The sequence below is a fragment of the Podarcis melisellensis genome (assembly GCF_964234715.1).
Source record: "Podarcis melisellensis genome assembly, chromosome: 2".
In the NCBI taxonomy this organism is placed as follows: Eukaryota; Metazoa; Chordata; class Lepidosauria; order Squamata; family Lacertidae; genus Podarcis; species Podarcis melisellensis.
In genome coordinates, this window is record NC_138529.1 from 54,271,526 (window position 1) to 54,290,361 (window position 18,836).

An 18,836-nucleotide genomic window follows, 5' to 3' on the forward strand; every position below is an offset into this window, starting at 1 on the left:
CTGGTCTTGGCGATTCCCCCCCCTCAGGCGCCCTCCTACGTGGCTCTGGGAGTGCTCCTGACTCTTGAAACCTGTGTGGGGTTTTGTAGGGAGTGAGCACCGACCTATGAAAGACCGGGTGCACCCTGGAACCCTCCGGAAGGGCTAGACGAAAAGCCACCGGATTGATCTTAGCCTCAACTTGATATGGCCCTAGCTGCCTGTGTCCTAACTTCTTCTTGGCCAATGACCTGGCCGGCATCGCGCGGGCTGCTAACCACACCCAGTCCCCAATCTGGATGTCCTCTCCCGCCCTCCTGTGCTTATCGGCCTGCACCTTATACGCCTGTTTTGCCAGCTCCAAATGTCTCCGCAGCTCCTCGTGCACCTCTTGCAACTCCGCTGCAAACTGGTCGGCATCTTGAGGCCCCCCCCCTCCTGGTGCCGCAAATCTCGGGAAGGTTCTGGGATGACGGCCATTGTTCGCGAAGAAAGGCGTCACCCCGGTGGATGCGTGTTTCGTGTTGTTGTAGGCGAATTCAGCCATCGGCAGATAGTCCACCCACGCCGCAGGTCGCTGGTTGGCGTAGCACCGCAGGTACTGCTGCATGATCGCGTTGACCCTCTCCGCTTGACCGTTGGTTTGTGGATGTCTCGCCGATGTCAGGTTGATTTTGACGTGCAAGATGCCCAGAAGCTTTCGCCAGAAAGTGGAAACAAACTGGCGCCCCCTGTCGGACAAGACGGACTGCGGAAGTCCATGCACTCTGAAGACGTGATCGATGAAGAGCTTTGCGGTCTGTTCTGCCGTCGCCACCTTGGCACAAGGGATGAAATGCGCCATCTTGGTGAACAAGTCCACCACCACTAACACCGCCGTCTTACCTCTGGAGCTGGGCAGGTCCGTAACAAAGTCCAACGCTACCCTCTCCCACGGTTGCTGCGGTGTCTCCAGCGGTTCTAGCAATCCCGCCTGCTTCTGGTGCACTGGTTTGGACCTCTGGCAGATATCACACCTGGCGACGTAGTCCGCCACCTCTCCTCTCATCTGGGGCCACCAAAAGTCTCTAGCCACCAACTCCATCGTCTTCTCTTTGCCGAAATGGCCTGCACTAGGGGCGTCATGCAATTGTTGCAGAACCTTGGCTCGAAGATCGTCGGTGGGCACGTAAAGGGCACCCTTACGAGTCAAAAGTCCATCTTGCAATTGGAACTCATCGTTGTCTCGCGACCCTCCGCGTAGCTCCTCCATCTTGGACTGTGCAAACTGATCCCTTTGCAACGCGCGTCGCACCGCGTCCAGGTCGACTGCGATGGTAGCGCACGTCCACGCCTGCGGTGCGAAAATGTGCTTTGCTGCGATTGGAGCTGCTTCCTCCAAGTATTGCGGCTTTCGGGACAGCGCGTCTGCAATAACATTGGAGTCTCCTGGGATGTATTCTATTTTGAAGTCGAAATCCGCAAAGAACTCCGCCCAGCGCATGTGTCGCTGGGTCTGTAACTTAGCCGTCCGCCAATACTCTAAGTTCTTGTGATCCGTGCGGACTTGCACCGTGTGCTTGGCTCCTATTAAGAAGTGTCGCCACGCTTTGAAAGCTGCATGAATGGCCAACAACTCCCTGTCCCATATGGTATAATTGCGCTCCGTCTTGCTGAGCTTCCGGGAGTAGAACGCACCCGGTCTCCAGTTGCCTTGTGAATCCTCTTGCAAAAGAACGGCCCCAACCGCTCTGTCTGACGCATCGGTCTCTACCCGCATGGGTCTGCCGGGATTCACGTGGAGCAGCTGCTCTTCGGAGGCGAAAAGACCTTTAAGCGTCCGGAAGGACCGCTCCGCTTGTTCGGTCCAGACGAACTTCTTCTTCTTGGAACTGAGGGTGTCAGTGATAGCCGCCGTCGCGTTCGCAAAACCTTTAATAAACTTGCGGTAAAAATTGGCAAAGCCGATGAACCTCTGGACCTCTTTCCGATTTCGAGGGCTTTTCCAGTCCAACAGCGCTTGAACCTTAGCCCTGTCCATGGCCAGTCCCTCGTCGGACAACTTGTAGCCAAGGAAATCAACCTCTCTGACATCAAACTGGCATTTTTCCAACTTGGCGTACAGCCTGTGGTCCTTCAGCCTCTGCAGGACCTCCCTCACGTCCTTATCGTGATCCTCCGGCGATTCCGAGAAAATCAGGATATCGTCGAGAAAGCAGACACACTTCTTGTAGAGGAGACCTGCTAGCACGTGGTGCATAAATGCTTGAAAAACGTGGCTGCCATTTTGGAGACCGAAAGGCATGACTCTGTATTCGTATGTGCCCAGAGGGGTGAACATGGCGGTCTTCCACTCATCTCCTTTCCGGATGCGGATGAGATTGTAAGCTCCACGTAGGTCCAGCTTGGTGAAAATCTTGCCCCTCCTGACGGTCGCTAAAAGGTCGTCAATCTTGGGCATGGGGAAAGCTTTGGGCTTAGTCAAGCTGTTTATGAACCTGTAATCCACTATAAGCCTTTTTTGGGGCGTGTTTTTCTTCTTCACAAAGAACACAGGGCTGCCACCCGCTGCTTTAGATTCCTGGATGAAACCTCGCTTGAGGTTATGGTCTATGAACTCCCGAAGCTCTTGCATCTCGTCTTCCGACATGGAGTACAGCTTGGCAGCAGGCAGTTGCGCCCCTGGCACTAAATCAATCGCGCAGTCGTAAGGTCTGTGAGGCGGCAACTTGTCAGCTTCCTTCTCACAGAAAACCTCCAAGAAGTCCTGGTACTTGTGAGGCACTGTTTGCACCATACCCAGATGCAACTGCTGCTCGGCTTCTCCTCCCTGATCGGTCTGAAAGCAATGCTGAGCACAATACGATGAACAAAAGGTGATCTGCCGCTGGTACCACGCAACCGCGGGACTGTGCCTCTCCAGCCAACTCATGCCTAACACGATGGGTGTGTCCGATAAGTGGGTGACATTGAAACTAATAAGTTCTCGATGGTTGCCAATCTGCATCATCATGGGAGGGGTTTGCTGCACCACTTGCCCCCCCAGCAACTTCCTGCCGTCTACCGTGACCACGTTTAGAGGCGTCGTTGCAGGCAGGAGCGCCATGTTGTGCTGCTTAACGAACTGCAGTCCCACGAAGTCGGCGTTGCTTCCCGAATCGATCGTTATTGGAACCTCGAGGAGTCTCCCATCAGGCAACTGGAGTGTTGCTGTGAGCAGAACTGCCGGTCTGGGAGGCAAAGGGTCCACGCTCTGCAGTGATGCTGGGGGCTTGTCTACAGATCCGCCTGGCTGAGCCCCAGTAGCTCTGCTTCCAGCCAGGCACTGTCGTTTCCCTGAAGCTGCTCCCCTGGTTGCACCTCTGCTGTTACAGTTGCCAGTGCTGCAGTGTGCTTCTGGAGCCTCTGGGGGCACTCTTTCGCCATATGGTGCGCACTGTCACAGATGTAACACTTCCTGGTTCCTCTAGGAGGCTTCGCTTTGGCTGCACCAGGGACAGGGCTCTGGGATGGCTTCTGAGCCCTAGCACCACCAATCTCCATTGGCTCCTCGCTGTCCTTCCCCATTGGCGAGGGGTGCGCACGGCTGAAATCCCTGTGCACAAAAGGGAGAGTCCTCGCTTGCGCACGCGCTTGGGGCCCGTCCTCCTCGTGCCACGGACGTCCCTCATGTCGAATTCCAATAGCTAAAGCCCGTTGCACCACGTCTTCTAGGGTCTGGGGTCTGTCCCCCCTAGCGATCTCATCCTTGATGGGGGGGCTCAATCCCTCCCAAAAAAGATCTCTGACCGGCTTACTGTCCTTTGGCCAATCTAAGGCGGTGAGCAATGCAAAAAATTTAGAGTGGTATTGGCGCACAGTCGCTTTCCCCTGCCTCAGCCCGTGCATTTGACGGCGCGCAATGTCCACATCCACAGAGGATTGAAAACAAGAATCCATCGCTTTGATGAACGCAGTTGAATTGCGACGGGCCGGTCCATCTTCGCGCCACAGATTGCGTAGCCAAGCCCTGGCCTCCCCATGCAGGTGCGAAACAATGAACCCCACTTTCTCCTCCTCATCTTTAAAATCGTGACGGAGTAAATGCAGTGCATATACGACGTCCGCTCTGAAATTGGGATAGTCTTGCAAGTTGCCATTAAAATGCGGAACCAGGGCACCCCCCCTCCGTCCAAGCGCAATGCCCTCCGCTCTGGAACCTGGGGCCCCCGCCCTGTCCGCGTGTTCCCACCTTGCCTGCAAATCCTGGCACGTCTTCTCCAAGTCGTCATTCTTCTTCTGCGAAGCAATGACTGCCGATGTGAGAGCGGTAACCTGATCCCGCAGTGCAACCAGCTGCTCCTCAGCGCTCATGGCTGCTCCCGTTCGTGAGCTTCGCAAAAAAAATTTTTTGCTTTCTGAGAGGGGACTTACTGTCACGGCCACCCAGGACGGGTCCCAGCTCACAAGAGACCTCACTCCGTTGCAGTTTATTTACAGGAAAAGTTTATTGAAGATTTCTGCTTCTCGTACAGTTCAGCATCGTGGCCGTACGTCTGTCGCGTTAGACCGCTGAAGTCCCCTCTGACTCCTCCCCTCTTCCACACCAACTTAATAGCCTGGCTCTAGACCACCTCTTCCTCTCCTTTCTTTTCCGCAGGGTCTTCCTGCCCCCCTGGGTTCCCTCTCTCCGTGACTCGCCTGAGGCTGAATCCTCTGCCGCCTCTTCCCCCCTCCTTCTGGCTTTAGGGCCGGGCTCCTCCCCTGAGCTCTCTCCACTTCCGCGCGCCTCTACGTTTGAACTTGGCGCGCGTACGTTGCTGCTGACCTTTCTTTCGACCGCTACACCACCCCTTGTTCTGCTCTCCACCCTTTCCGGCTGAACACCTTGCTCCAACCCCCTTTCTCTGTTCTCTCCTAATCCTGCTCCCTCCGAGAGGCTGACGACTCCACCCCCTTTACTCCGTTCCGGCTGAGACGCCTCTTGCTGCGTCTGTCTTCCACTGGGCTCCTCTCCGCTTCTCCCTTCTCCTCCCTTTTGCTTGATTAAGGTAACCCCCTTTTGAGAATCCTCTGACTCGCTGCTCAGACTCGTGGATTCCCTCAGAATTCCGTCATCTTCTTCCTCATCCTTCTGCCCCTCCTCCCACTCGCTCTCCGTCTCCTCTGTCATCTCCTCCTCTCTCCCAGAAACCCTGACAATGATTTTTCCCAGTTATGTAGCTGCAACAATTAAATAAAACTTTATATGGCTGCAAATTAGAAATTAGAAAGCTAAGCTATCAAAGCACAAATGCTATACTGTATAACAGAGGTGGAGAACCTGTGGCCCTCCAAATACTGTTGTACTATAACTCCCATAAACCCCAGCAAGTATGGTCAATGGTCATGGATGATGGGGAGTTGTAGTCCAGAAACATCTGGAGGGAAACAGGTTCCCCATCCTTACCCTATAAACTCATTAGATGCTTCCATAAAGATTTCCTTGGGATTCTGGATGCTTCTTTATTTTTATCAAACAAGTCTTAATATTAATTGCTTTGCAAAGTTCAAAACAAAACTACAAAACAGAAGCATTTGTTTTCCTCAAACCTTTTAATCTAAGCATATCTTACATGTTTCTGGGGCATCCAGAGAACAAGTTCACATACAAATGCTCACCTTGCATTGACTGTCATCAAGTGATGACCATGTATGAATAAGCTATCAAAGCTTTATTACCAGACAGAACTTTCATTTTACCCAGTGCCAACTCAAAACCTTTCTACAGAAATAGCCATAAAAAGTTGAGTAAGCAAGTGATGTTCATTCATGTGTGAGCCAGCCCCAAGTCAAAAATTAAAGTTTTCAGCCAGTGTCTGGAAATGATTTCACCCTTCAACACCAACAATAAAGCAGGTGAATCCTTCAAACCTAATACAAAAGAACCTGAATTACTTAAGCTTTATGGGAACAACCATCACACTGTATTTATTACAATTAAGTAGTCACCTGCTGTAGTTTCATTAATTAATCGCAAGCAGTTGAGTCCAGCAATTTGTGTAGCATCCATCACAGATCTCCGCTCTGCATCTGTATAGAAACAAGGAACCTAAAAGAGAGACAAAAGCGTATTTTCACAGCAACTAATTTTCCAAAACAAAGTCTAACAAAAAGTTTTTCAAATTCTGGGGTACATATTTTTAAACTAAACTGCAGTTTACAGTAACAGTAACACATTATAATGTGTTTGTGGGAGGGGGTTATTGGTTTGTTTGTTTGTTTTATTATGTATTTTATGTTCTCTGTTTTTATTTTTATATTATGAACTGTCTTGTGATCTTCAGATGAAGGACAGTATACAAATTTAATAAATAATAATACTTTTTCATTAGTAAAACATACCAATACTTAACTTTTAAAAACCCCAAACAAACCCACTTCTTTACTACAGGGTGAGATCACACAGGTTGCTTTCCAGAATAATATTGACTGAAGCTGCAATATTAAGCAGAGGTTCACAGAGTTTGGCAGCTCTTGGAAGCCAAACATTTGGACAAGGACCCTCCTTCCATGTAAGTTTTGTACTTGACTACATGCTGCACTTCTGAAATTCCAAACTTAAACTTGGGGTATGTGAATTCCATAGCATAACATCCCCCTTCCAGCTCTAAGCTGGAAAATTAAAGGCTAGCTTTGGCTTTGCCCTTGCTGAGAGGTCCTAACACCAGAAAAGCAGAGAGCCTGCAGACCTCCACATAGCTTTGAAAGGACAAAATGCATTTTCACTCCTTTGCCTTTCCCAGAAGCTCCAGCTGCAATTCAACTGCCCCTACCATATCTGCAGACCAATTGTAAACTTGTAAATGACACCTCGTCTTCCCCTACTATTACTGTTACGTAATGAAGGTGAGTCATCTTGTCCAACACTGATGAGTCTCAGATGAACTCTTATCAATAATGTTAGACGAGATGTGATAACTTAAACAATGGTTTGCTAGATCAAATATTTGCCTAATTGTACTCTTAAGTAGAATGAAGAAATCTGGTTGCAACTTAGAGAAAACTAAAGATTCCTAAAATAACAGGAATTAAAATCTAGTTAGGAGATTTTCATGTTAACCAAATTCAGAGAGACAAAGTGCCCATTCAATTTGATTGAAATTCCATTATACTCTTTCCATTTACCAAAGATCCATACAGAAACTAAGGCAAATATTGTCTACTTACAGATACAACACAGTCAACTACAGGTTTCTTAAGCGCGTTCTCTGCAGTTTCTTTTAGTTTAGTGAGCAGCATTCCTGTCATCTGCTCTATGGTGAAATTTCGTTCTTCTTCCATATACATAACCTTAGTGGAAATATAAAACAAAGCAAAGACATTTTAATGTTGCAACATTCAAGAAAGCCCTAAGCATTTCTAGTGTTGATCAGAATAACATCTAAAGGAAGTAAACCACATCCATATCTGTTTTTCGATATTTTCCAAAAGGATTCTACTGTTTTTACTTCTATCAAACATCACCGCGTGGAGGGGGCACTATAATGTGCATATTTATATGTGTGTTTGAATGCACACATACATTCCAACTCACCTTGATGCCAGCTGAGTGTGAGGGAAGCTGGACAAGTTCATAAGCAAGCTTTGCTTTTTCATCTTGAACAAAGGGATCCGAAAATGCACGGCCATGAAATCTTTTAAAACCTTGTACCGTATTCTTTGCATTTGAAATTACCTTTAAAAAAACAACCCAAAAAAGTTTAGTTTCATCTTGTAACATAGAAGATTTCTAATACTTCCTGATGAATCATACTTTATAGCTAATTTGTTCTTTCATGTTATATATAAAGCAACAAGTGAATTTCCTGGGGGGGGGGGATATCACAAAAGCAATCAGAAGCCAGCAATAACCATTTGAAAATCTACTGGAAGTGGCATATAAAAGATACTACCCTTACACATTCATAGCTGTCAATGTTTCCCTTTTTTAAAGGGAAATTCCCTTATTCTGAATAGGATTCCTCGCAAGAAAAGTTGACAGCTGTGCATATTCCTGATAATTCTATTAACATGCTTCTCAGGAAATTTACATTTACTTTCTATCAGTAAAATAATGAGATTTATTCTATTTGAATTCTCTAGTAATTTGATCACAGAACTGGGCACTATGCTCCAGCACTGGTGAGCACAGAGATCTCAATTCTCCTGCTTTAGCTCAGAAAGCAGGCCAAATCATCTGCCAAAAGTTAGTAGCCACAACTAGTGTTTCTCAGTGGGGAAAGGGTTCAATAACTCCTTAAGCTCCCAGAGCAACTCTGGCCCCTAGCACTGCCCTAACAAGAGCAGGCACATTCTTTAATTTATCTTGTATATCAGTCTTCACCAACCTGGTGTCCTCCAGGTATTTTAGGCTCCAACTTCCATCAGCCCCAGCCAGTTAATCATGACATGCAACACAGCTATACAGTACAGTACAGAGTGCATACAGCATACACACACATTAAAAAGTCAAATCAAAACAGTCAGCAGAAAATATTTAATAATATTGCATTATGAAATTCTGCTTTCAGTATTTTTGCTGGGGGGGTGGGTTACTACTGTCCTAGTTATTATATTGGTGATTCTATTAATTATTTCCAAATACAAAAAAAATCCTTACTTGGCTTTTAGCTGCAGCTCCAATTGAACGATTCTTGGGTCCAAAGGAGATACATGACCTACAATGAGAAGAACAAGTTCAGTTATAAGACACAGGTTGAAAATAAATCAATTTATCCTGATGTGAAAACATTATAATCAAAGGGATCCATTTACAAATATCTGCTTTAATACCAGATCTTTTGTAAGATGTTTTCTATCAGCTAGGTAAAGTTAAAATTGACACCAATAGATCACTTCTATGGAATATAACCACTAATAATAATTATATTTTTATTATTTATACCCTACCCATCTGGCTGGGTTTCCTCAGCCACTCTGGGCAGCTCACAGCATATTTCAAAACATACAACATCAAACAATAAAAACTTCCCGATGCAGGGCTGCCTTCAGATGTCTTCTAAAAATCAGATAGTTGTTTATTTCCTTGACATCTACTTCTTATGAATGCATTTATTCTGAATTAAAATATTAACACAATCCACCCACAACTTTCTTCTAAGCTGTTATTGTCTCCTTTTTTTCAGGGATGAACTTTTACTGCTAAAGCAAGCATATTATAACGATTATTCATTGCATTATCAGTTTGGAACCTAAATTCCCCTTCTGTTTGACCAAGGGTGGATTCCCCCACACCATTCCCATGGGTTACCCAAAAATCTATTCCTGAAGATTGGGGGAGTGCTGAAGTAACAGGGACAGAAAAGCCCCATCTGGTGAAGCCAAGTTAATATCAACACTATTGGTTCCTGTGTAGAAAGATGTTGCTTCATTAGACTATTTCAAACATTGAAATCACAAGAATACTGAAAAATAATTTTGCAAAATAGCAAGACTGTGCTGCCTGTTGTTTATAAACTATCAAGTACACAGATTAATGGCCCTCTAAAATTTATCAATCAGACTAAGGCAATAATCCCTGATTTTAAACACACTGCTTGCTACTGACACACTGCATTTTAATATAATACTATGTTTGATGCTACAGAATAGTAAATCCACTCAACCCCCCTTAAACTAGATATAGCTTTATTATGATACAAATATTCAAAATAAAGGAAATTTATTTATATCGTTCAATTGAGCGATTCCCAGGGTGCAACACTTTTCATGGGTAAACATTTAGGCCACTATCTGCATATTCTTGAACAATGATACCATACTTATTTATATTGCTTTTTATGCTATTTTAGTGATTGGCTCTTAAAGTCAAAATCAAGTTAGTTAGGTCCACTGAATTGGGGATTCATTTCAAAGGGAAATGAATATCAAGCCATTACAAGGACATGTACAGTAATTATACAGGTAATACGATGCAGAATATGGCTATGGCAGTGGATGTGTCAGGCAAGGATATGTTAACCGGACTGAGATTCTGTTAAGGATACCACACCTATGTTGCTGCATAACAGTCTCCCTGGCCAAGCCTTGGGGGCTTTTGGCCTTGGGGGACTTCAACATACATGGCAAGGCGACTATGTCTGGAGTGGTTTGGGATTTCATGGGCCTGTCCCAAATTATATCTGGCCTAATGCATAAGAAGGACACACGAATCCAGTGTTCTGTACTAGATCAGTAGGAGGTGGGCTGTGGGTGGAAGAGCTGACAATAACTCAGTTGTCATGGATAAATCACTATCTGATGAGATTTGATTTTATGACACCTTTGAACTAACCTATGCACAACTTCTTCCAAAATGGCAGGGTGTTTTGTCATCAATTTTAATGACAACCATGCAACTTACTGCTATGAATACACCTCACTTGCCAGAACTGCCCCTGTGTTCCAAGCAAACAAAGCACTTTTTATTTATAACTTGCATGACTCAATAATTGTTGGAAAAAACCTTTAGATGTAAAACAGAAGGTCTGTTCTGTATACATGCATTTTGAGCCCATGCAATTTTTTTTCTGGTATTCATGACATTACTTTAGTTAATATGTTTCTAACCATTTTTACTTCATCACTACATATTTACTAACATATTCAAAATACTTTTCCTGTACATGTCAAGTTTTACAAACTAATGCTAGTATTTACAAAAGAAATGAGTTCCTCTACCAACCAGTTTCTCAGGGTAAACCTACAATGTCAGACTAACAGCAAAGGCCATGATGACATTAAACATGCACCAGTCTTGCATCTGGACAGGGTGAGTAAAGGTTCCTTCTAGACAAATACAGACGACACCCCACTTAGTGGAGGTTATATTCCAGGACCCCAAACACATAAGTGAAATTGTATGGGCAGCACCCTCTAAACACCCTTTAAAAACCCTATCTGTCTCTCTTCAATCCATACCAAAAATACTGTATCCACAAATACCGACAACAGGAATTGAAGCTTTGGGGCCAGCGGGAGGCCATGCTGCTGCACTACCCCACACACCAGCTGTTAGGAAGGGAGGCTGGGCAGTGTAAACAAAGCCCCACTGTGCCTCCTTTTGGGGGCTTCCTCTGTCCTCACTGATGTCCTCTTTGGGCTCCGGGAAAGGTTCTCCTCATGCACCATAAGAACTCTCCAGCTCTCTTCCACCATTTTAAGGTTTGAATCAAATCATTTAATTATTTCCTGGCACTGCGCATATAGGCGGTCGTGCACAAATCAATTATGCTAAAGGGGGGGGGAGCCTGTAGTACATTAGCCTTGTAAATAAGCCCATTAAAAACAGCATTTTTTTACTAGCTTACTAAGGGTGTAGTAACACACAACGACAGCCCTAATCACAGAGACCACCATGCAAACTGTGGTCAGAGGGTATGATGTAGACACAATGAGACACATCCAAACCCCTTTAAATAGTGTACTGAGACGGATACAGTATCTCACAAAAGGAGATCCTAGAATAAAATTGTGCCTAAACACAAATTAGCTCTTGAAAATAGCGCCATAGCACCATCATTTTGGTAACAGCAATTCCAGGCAGACAGCAATCTCCATCTTGGTAGCAAACTCAAATAGACTATGCAACATTAGCAGTGCCTCAAGTGCACTATAAAAGGCAATAAAAACAGAAACCATAAAAAAGCATTGACATCACCCAGAAACTAAGGTAACACTATATTGCTCTCAACTGTTCATAAATCACAACTTATCAGATGTTAACTTTTCTTCCCTACTTTAAGAATAGTTTGTTTCAAGCAAATTGCATGTGGATTGTCTTTCTCCTTGTTTTGCTTGAAATTTAGGCCATTCCTCACCACAATTTAAGTGTTAGGAATTCAAAAGATTACCAGAAAGTGCAAATTTAATTGCAAAAACCAGTTTTAGAAAGGCTTAATAGCAACTTACTTGCATTTATTTTGTATGCCACCCTCAGAATATATATCAGACACTGAATGACAGGATACAAGTCTCAGAAATAAGTAAATGAATACAAGACTTTTAAAGTTCTTAGGTTCCTTGATACATCATTTCCATTACAATGAGACCAACAAACTGAAGCTCAATCCCAATAAGACTGAGGCACTGTTAGCAGGTGGTTTCCTAGACCGGATGGATTTGAGGTCACCTGCTCTTGATGGGGTTACGCCCCCTCTGAAGGAGTGGGTACGTAGCTTGGGGTACTCCTGGATCCTTTGCTGTCACTTGAGGCTCAGGTGCAGCGTTAAAAACTCATATATATATATATATATATGGCCAAATGGCTCCTTAAACCAAGTTACAGTTGCCAAAATGGAATGTCTAGTTGCCATCTGGGGGCATTTTCAAATGATGGACTGACTGACTGATTGATTATCAGTTAAACATCTGGCTAGCTGAGATGACAACCTTGAGCTAGGTTAAGAACTTTGAAAACTTGAAGAAAAGTCACTTTATCCAGGGACAGTCCACATAAATATTGGCTTATTCCTACCTCTTTTTCTTAATGATGACACTGACCATTTATAATGTATGAATGTTCTTCACAACTGTGAGCAGGGTAGTGGGCTGGGGTAAGTGAAGACAAGCTACAAAAATTACTGTAACTATAATGTTGTTCACTACTCCCTCTCAGGCTGCACAGAAAAAAGCATTTTGGTTCCTGAAATTTATTATGATTGTGCAGATTACTATAACTGATAGAATTCTACAGGATGTGGTATTAGTGTGTGAAAACTATCAAGTTCCAATGATCCCTAGGAATGCACCTCCAGATGGTGGAGATGTCAGGTCATGTGCCACCATAGCACCCAGGCATCTTCACTTGGCAGCAAGTGGCCGATAGCTACCTGGCTAATTTCAAACACTGGCTGACACACGTAGTGACTCAGAACATAATCCCCGCGCCAACAGGGAGTTGCCTGTATACCTGTTCCTGGTTCACTAAGTACTGTAGTTAAGACAATCTATTTGACAATCTGAAAGTTTAGCTTCCATGTACAACTGGCCTCCCATGGGATAAAAAACCAATTTTTAGCAAGTTCTAAAACGTTGGTACCAAGAGCTGATGTGAGCCACAGTCACAATTTCAAAATTCACCTCAGTTGCAGGCTTACTATGTAGGCAAGTCAATTCTCACTAACTCACTCACAACTAATATCTGCAATATAGGGTTAATACTGACCTATTTAAAAACATAAAATACATAAAAACAAAACAAACCAGCAACCAGTGTTAAAAACTGAGATATGAAAGCTAATTGGCACCTTAACCTAGGTTATGGGTGCCACAACAGAATGTCTAGGGGCACTTTTTATATAACAAGACTACAAAGCTGATAATGAATGAACTGCAGCTAAAATCTTATCTTCATTTTTCACATGGTCTAGTCCTCATCTGAAGACTGCAAAAACCAAAACCATACTTCCCCTGCCTGCCCCCCTAATATTCTTATGAGGGTCCCTTCTCCAGTCCTCAGAGAGTAGCTGGATGTGGGGAGGCAGAAAAAGGTCCTTCTTTTGTTCCAGCAGTGTCAGTTTTAATCTGAAATCTTAGGCTCAGTACTGCACCCAGAGCTCAGAAACTTCTCACATTAATGAAATTCCGTCACAAAATGCACCTAGAACAATGGGCGTTGCCAATGCTGCCAGCAACACCTTCCAAGGATATAGGATGTCAGCAAAAGGCCTGGTTGAAGAAGAATGTTCTTGCCTGGAACCTAAAGCTGTATAATGAAGGCACCAGGAGAACGTCCCCTGGCAGAGCATTCCTCAAAAGGGGAGCCACTGTACTCATGTTATCACCCAATGGACTTTTCATGGGGGAGGCAAACGAAGAATGCCTCAGATGATGACCCCTGGATCCATACCCATTCATATGGGGAGAGGCAGTCTTTGAGGTATTGTTGTCCTGAGCCATTTATGGTTCTATAGGTCAAAACCAGCGTTTTGAATTGGGCCCAGAAACTCACTGACAGCCAGTAAAGTCGGGGCATGATTGGTGTAATATGCTCAAACTGTCTTGCCCCGGTAAACAACCTGGTTGCCGAATTCTGCATCAATTTATATCTTACCCTTCCTCCCAAAGGAACACAGGCATTCTTGACCTTGGTTGGTGTTGAGATATTCACCAGACAATAAAAAGAAAAGCAGCCATGTTGGTTGATTAAAATACCATAATGGGACACGCCTTTATTGGGACCACTCTGAAAATCAAGCTTGTGACACTTTGGTGAGTTTTCAATAAAAAAGCACTGTACTGTCATACTATTTGATTTAGAAGTTTGTGTGTGGTGCATAAGAAAACTATCCCAAAAATACAACAAGAGAATGCGACCAAACAAGCAAACTCAGAATTCATATCAGCTGAGAACTGCTGGCTTCAGCAAGCAATTTTATTTCCCAATAATGCATGTGTTTTGCTGCCTCACCTTTTTGGGGAGAGCTTTAGCTGTGGTTTTTAACACAAGCCTCTCAGCTCTTCACCCAAATACATAGGCAGAAATTTTGGCTTCTGCTGTCACAGCTGACAACAGAAGGAACCACAAGTCAGCACCATGCAGAGATATAGTGTACATACCATTTGAGAAAGCCATCCTTATGGGGAGAATTTACAAGTCCTAAAGCAGGTCAATTATCAACTCACAGATGGTTTCAGGTATTTAAAGCAGACACACAAGAATAGCAAAGGAAAATATGGGAGCAACACAGAACTATATTCCCGAAACAAACAACGAATGCCTCTTCGACATAGGCTGCATTTTGCAACCCCATGAACGCAGAGCACGAGATCCCGCCTCCTCCCGGTTGGCCCCCTCTGCGCAAAGCGGTAGCGCAGATTCCCCCGGCTGGACGCCTCCAACCATTAATGCACCATCTTTCTCCCCGAGCGCACGCACGTGGGGAAGGAAAGGGGTGGGGAAGAGAAAGGTACTTCCTCCTCCTCCTCGGCGCAGGGGCTCGTCTTACTCTTACTCATAGATTAAACCTTTAGCCTCCGCTTTCTTCCCTTTTTTCTTTGCGGGGAAAAAAAAAGGTGTCGCAAAGACTCTCCCCACCTCAACAAAGGAGGGCGGGGAGGGGAAGGGATCTGGATGAGAGCCGGCCCTTTCCTCTAGGCCCCGCATACTTGGCTCCTTCGGATGATCCGGCATGACAAGTTAGCCGCAACTGCGCTGCTTCCCTCCCCGGAGCCTCTCCCACGCCGCCGCCCCCAGGAAGCCCTTCTCCCCATTCGTCGTCGTCGTCCGTCCCCCCGACACTCGCCCGCCCTCCCTCCCCGCCGTTACTCACGGGGTGCAGCGGTCGCTGTACTCGTTGGCGATGGTCTCGATGCCTCCCGCTCGGGCCACGGCCACATAGCAGCTCTGGAAGCCCACGTCGATGCCCACCACCGACATGCTGAGCCTGAGGGGGGAGAGGGCGGCGGCGAAAGGGGGCGAAGGCGGCGGAGACGGAGCGAGGCGGCCTGAGGGGCCCCCGAGGGAAGGGAGGAAGCTCGCCGCGAGGGCCGGCTAGGCAGGCCAGGGACAGGGACAGGTCCCGTCTTCCTCCTCCTCAGCCTCTCGGTTCGCTTCACAGAGCGGCCGCTCGGGCAGTTTTAAATGAGTGGCGGCGGCAGCGGCGCGCGCGGCTGTGGCTGCCTCCTCGTGAGGAGGGGGAAGGGAGGGCAGGAGGGCGGGCGCTACAAGAGGCAGCCGGGGAGAGAAAGAGAGAGAGAGATCTCGAAAGATCCTGTCCCGTCCAGAGGAAGGGGAGGCGGGAAAGCGTCTCGCGAGATTCCCATTTCTGCGGGTACCCGCGGTGCGCGCGCAGTCCTGCTCTCACACGCAACGCACGCACGTACGTAGTCTATAAGCTCTGTGGCTCCGCCCCCCTAGCGGCTGCTGTGGGAGGGAGCCAGGGTAAGGCAGGCGGGAGGGGGTGGGACACTCCGAAAGCCCCCTCCCCCAAGCAGCTCTTGCGCACGCTCCGTTCGTCACTTGCTGCGCGGGGTGGGGCGCGCCCGGACCCCGTAGCTCAGCGGTGGGGGTTTGTGGTTTGTATGAAAAAGGTTCTTGTGTGCCGAGTTCGATCCCTGATGTCGTCTGTGCCTGAAACCAGGGGAGTTCAGTGTAGACAGGACTGAACTAGATGGACCCAGTGGTCTATCGAACTAACTCAATATATGGCAGCTTCTCAGTCGGTATTTTATTTTATTTATGTAATTTGTTAGTCGTGTTATCTTGCCCAGGGCAACCCAAAGCAACTAACAACCCAACCAGTCAATTGACTGGTCGCTGATTGGAGCATAGTTCACACCTTCCTCCGAACTCTCCAGCACCCAGACTACGAATGTGCTCCCAGGCGGCGCCATCCCTTCAGCCTAAAACACTCACAGTTTGTTTACTGGAGGGGGCGGGAAGGGCAGGAGGAATTATCTGACCCAGGCCACACCCTTCACTGACCCTGCTTTGCACTCCCAGGTGTTTTGGGCCTGGCTGGAAAGTTTCTTGTTTGCTGGATGGAGGCTAGAAAGGGGGATGTATGGAAACTAGCCTATTCTATAACATTTCTTGCTCCACCCACTTTTGGCCCTGGCCACGCCCACCACTGCCATTCCGAGCTCAGAAGATTGAACAGAAGGGAATGTGGTCCCAAAGCTGAAAAATGTTTCCCACTGCTAGCCTTTGCCTCACAAGTGTGCTGGAATTCCTTCATATCTGTTTCTGGGCTTCTGTTGCAGCAGTGCAGTTCTCCACAAGGATCTCCCCAGTACCTACACTTTCCAAAATGCTCATTTCAAAACTGATGGGGGGGTAGAATCTGGCCCTCAAAACTTATAAAATGCACACCAGAGTGGGTTTTCAGTGCCAGCCCTGGCGCTGGAAGAAGAATCCACCTGAGTGTAAGGTAAAGGTAAAGGTACCCCTGCCCGTAAGAGCCAGTCTTGACAGACTCTGGGGTTGTGCGCCCATCTCACTCAAGAGGCCAGGGGCCAGCGCTGTCCGAAGACACTTCCTGGTCACGTGGCCAGCGTGACATCACTGCTCTGGTGAGCCAGAGCTGCACACGGAAACGCCGTTTACCTTCCCGCTGGTAAGCGGTCCCTATTTATCTACTTGCACCCGGAGGTGCTTTCGAACTGCTAGGTTGGCAGGCGCTGGGACCGAGCAGCGGGAGCGCACCCCGCCGCAGGGATTCGAACCGCCGACCTTTCGATCGGCAAGTCCTAGGCACTGAGGCTTTAACCCACAGCGCCACCTGCGTCCCCGCATCTGAGTGTACAAATACTTTATTTTCCTCACCACTGAATTCTCATGGCCCCTTTTTGCTATATGGTTGCAAGCCATATTTACATAAAGGCCCCAAACTCTTCCACTGACATCATGTCCAGTTATGCTGGCAACCTTCCAAATCTCCTGCCTCTGTTCACACCTCAGGACAGCAGGGAAGGACAGTTTTCTTGCAGTACCAATGGCCCTCAATGACCCTCTATTGTTTCTTAATGGCCTTTGCTTTGCCAGGTTGTTTGGCATAGGCTAGAGCAGGAATTCCTCTCCAACTTGTATTTCTCTCTTCATGTCCCAATTAGTCACAATCCTACCATGTACAGTCGTACCTTGGATCTCAAACGCCTTGGCTCCCAAACCAACTGGTTTCCAAATGATTGAAACCCGGAAGTGAGTATTCTGATTTTTGAACAATATTTGGTAGCCAAATGTTTGGCATGGCTTCCGTGGCTTCCGATAGGCTGCAGGAGCTTCCTGCAGCCAATCATAAGCCGTGCTTTGGTTTTGGAAGTCAAATGGATTCTATTCGACTTCCAAGGTATGGTTGTATTAATTTCTATGGTTTAGGGAGGTTCCCCCCCCCAACCTATATAACTTGTATCAAATGTTGGCAGTTGTTGTTGGAGGAACAATATTCATTCAAAAAGATGGAGTCTTTTGTCAGGGAACTTAAATGAAGCAACTGTTGCAAGCTGGAAACTGCAGCTTAAACATGCTAGTAACACACTAAGGAGAGCACTTTTATGGCAAATGATTCAGATCTGAACCCTACCATGGAAATTCATTTAAGAAACAACCACCCAATAAAAACAGCCAGCAGATAAAGCCACACGATCAGCAATATTTTAAAATGCCTAAAATATCTTGAAAGCCTGGGAGGATAAACTAGGTTTTGTGCTGTACCTAAAAGAAAGCAAAGAAGGTGCCAGACAAGTCTCTGGAAAAGGCATCCCATGGAAGGAAACACAGCTGAAAACATCCTTCTCTGGTTGTCACCCACTTTACCACTAACAAGCAGGAAGGTCTACAGATTATGATTTCATGGTGTGAGCAGGTCCCTGGGTCTGAATAAAAGGCAGTCATCATTTAGATGTCTGCCTAGCAACATTACTGTGTCAAAGGGAACAGAACCCACACTACACGGAGCAGCAGGAGAAGGATGTATTATGATCTAGCTGTTATGATCTAGCCCATATACACTAGGACCAAGATAATCTTAACCTGGAGAAGCATGGCAGGTGTCACATGGAGGAGTTTTCATCTTCGTATGATACCCAAAGCACCGTAAGGTAAAACATGTGTGGAAGACATTTGGAGAGATAACCTATGTTTATATGTTAATGCCAGCAGTCTCAAAGCCCAGGTGAGCAAGCTGGAGTGTTGGGTGTTAGAGGAGAGCATAAATATACAGTAGGAAGTGTAGTAAAATGGAACAAAACATAGTAAAATGGAAAGAAGCAGTGGGACATAGGAAGGGCATTCTGAAGGTGGTGATGCAAAAAGGGCATAAGAGTCCAAGAAACCAGAAATCCCAATAGGGCCACACTGCTCCACAGAATTGCTGTGGGTGGTGATATAGGACTCCCAAGTCCAAATGGGAAAAAAGAACACACTTCAGCAAAATAAA

At 46.3% G+C, this 18,836-nt stretch overlaps 1 protein-coding gene across 1 annotated transcript in view; it reads right to left on the reverse strand.

The window, feature by feature from the left end:
- HSPA4 (heat shock protein family A (Hsp70) member 4) overlaps positions 1–15,745 on the reverse strand; it is a 30,124-nt gene extending 14,379 nt beyond the window's left edge. The window contains exons 1-5 of the mRNA XM_081900795.1: positions 15,231–15,745; positions 8,579–8,636; positions 7,514–7,654; positions 7,147–7,269; positions 5,929–6,028 (exon numbers count right to left, since the gene is read on the reverse strand). Of these exons, the coding sequence (XP_081756921.1) occupies positions 5,929–6,028; positions 7,147–7,269; positions 7,514–7,654; positions 8,579–8,636; positions 15,231–15,337 (529 nt within the window). The 5' untranslated portion in view covers positions 15,338–15,745. The remainder of the gene's footprint in view (positions 1–5,928; positions 6,029–7,146; positions 7,270–7,513; positions 7,655–8,578; positions 8,637–15,230) is intronic.
- Between the last annotated feature and the right edge of the window lie 3,091 nt (positions 15,746–18,836).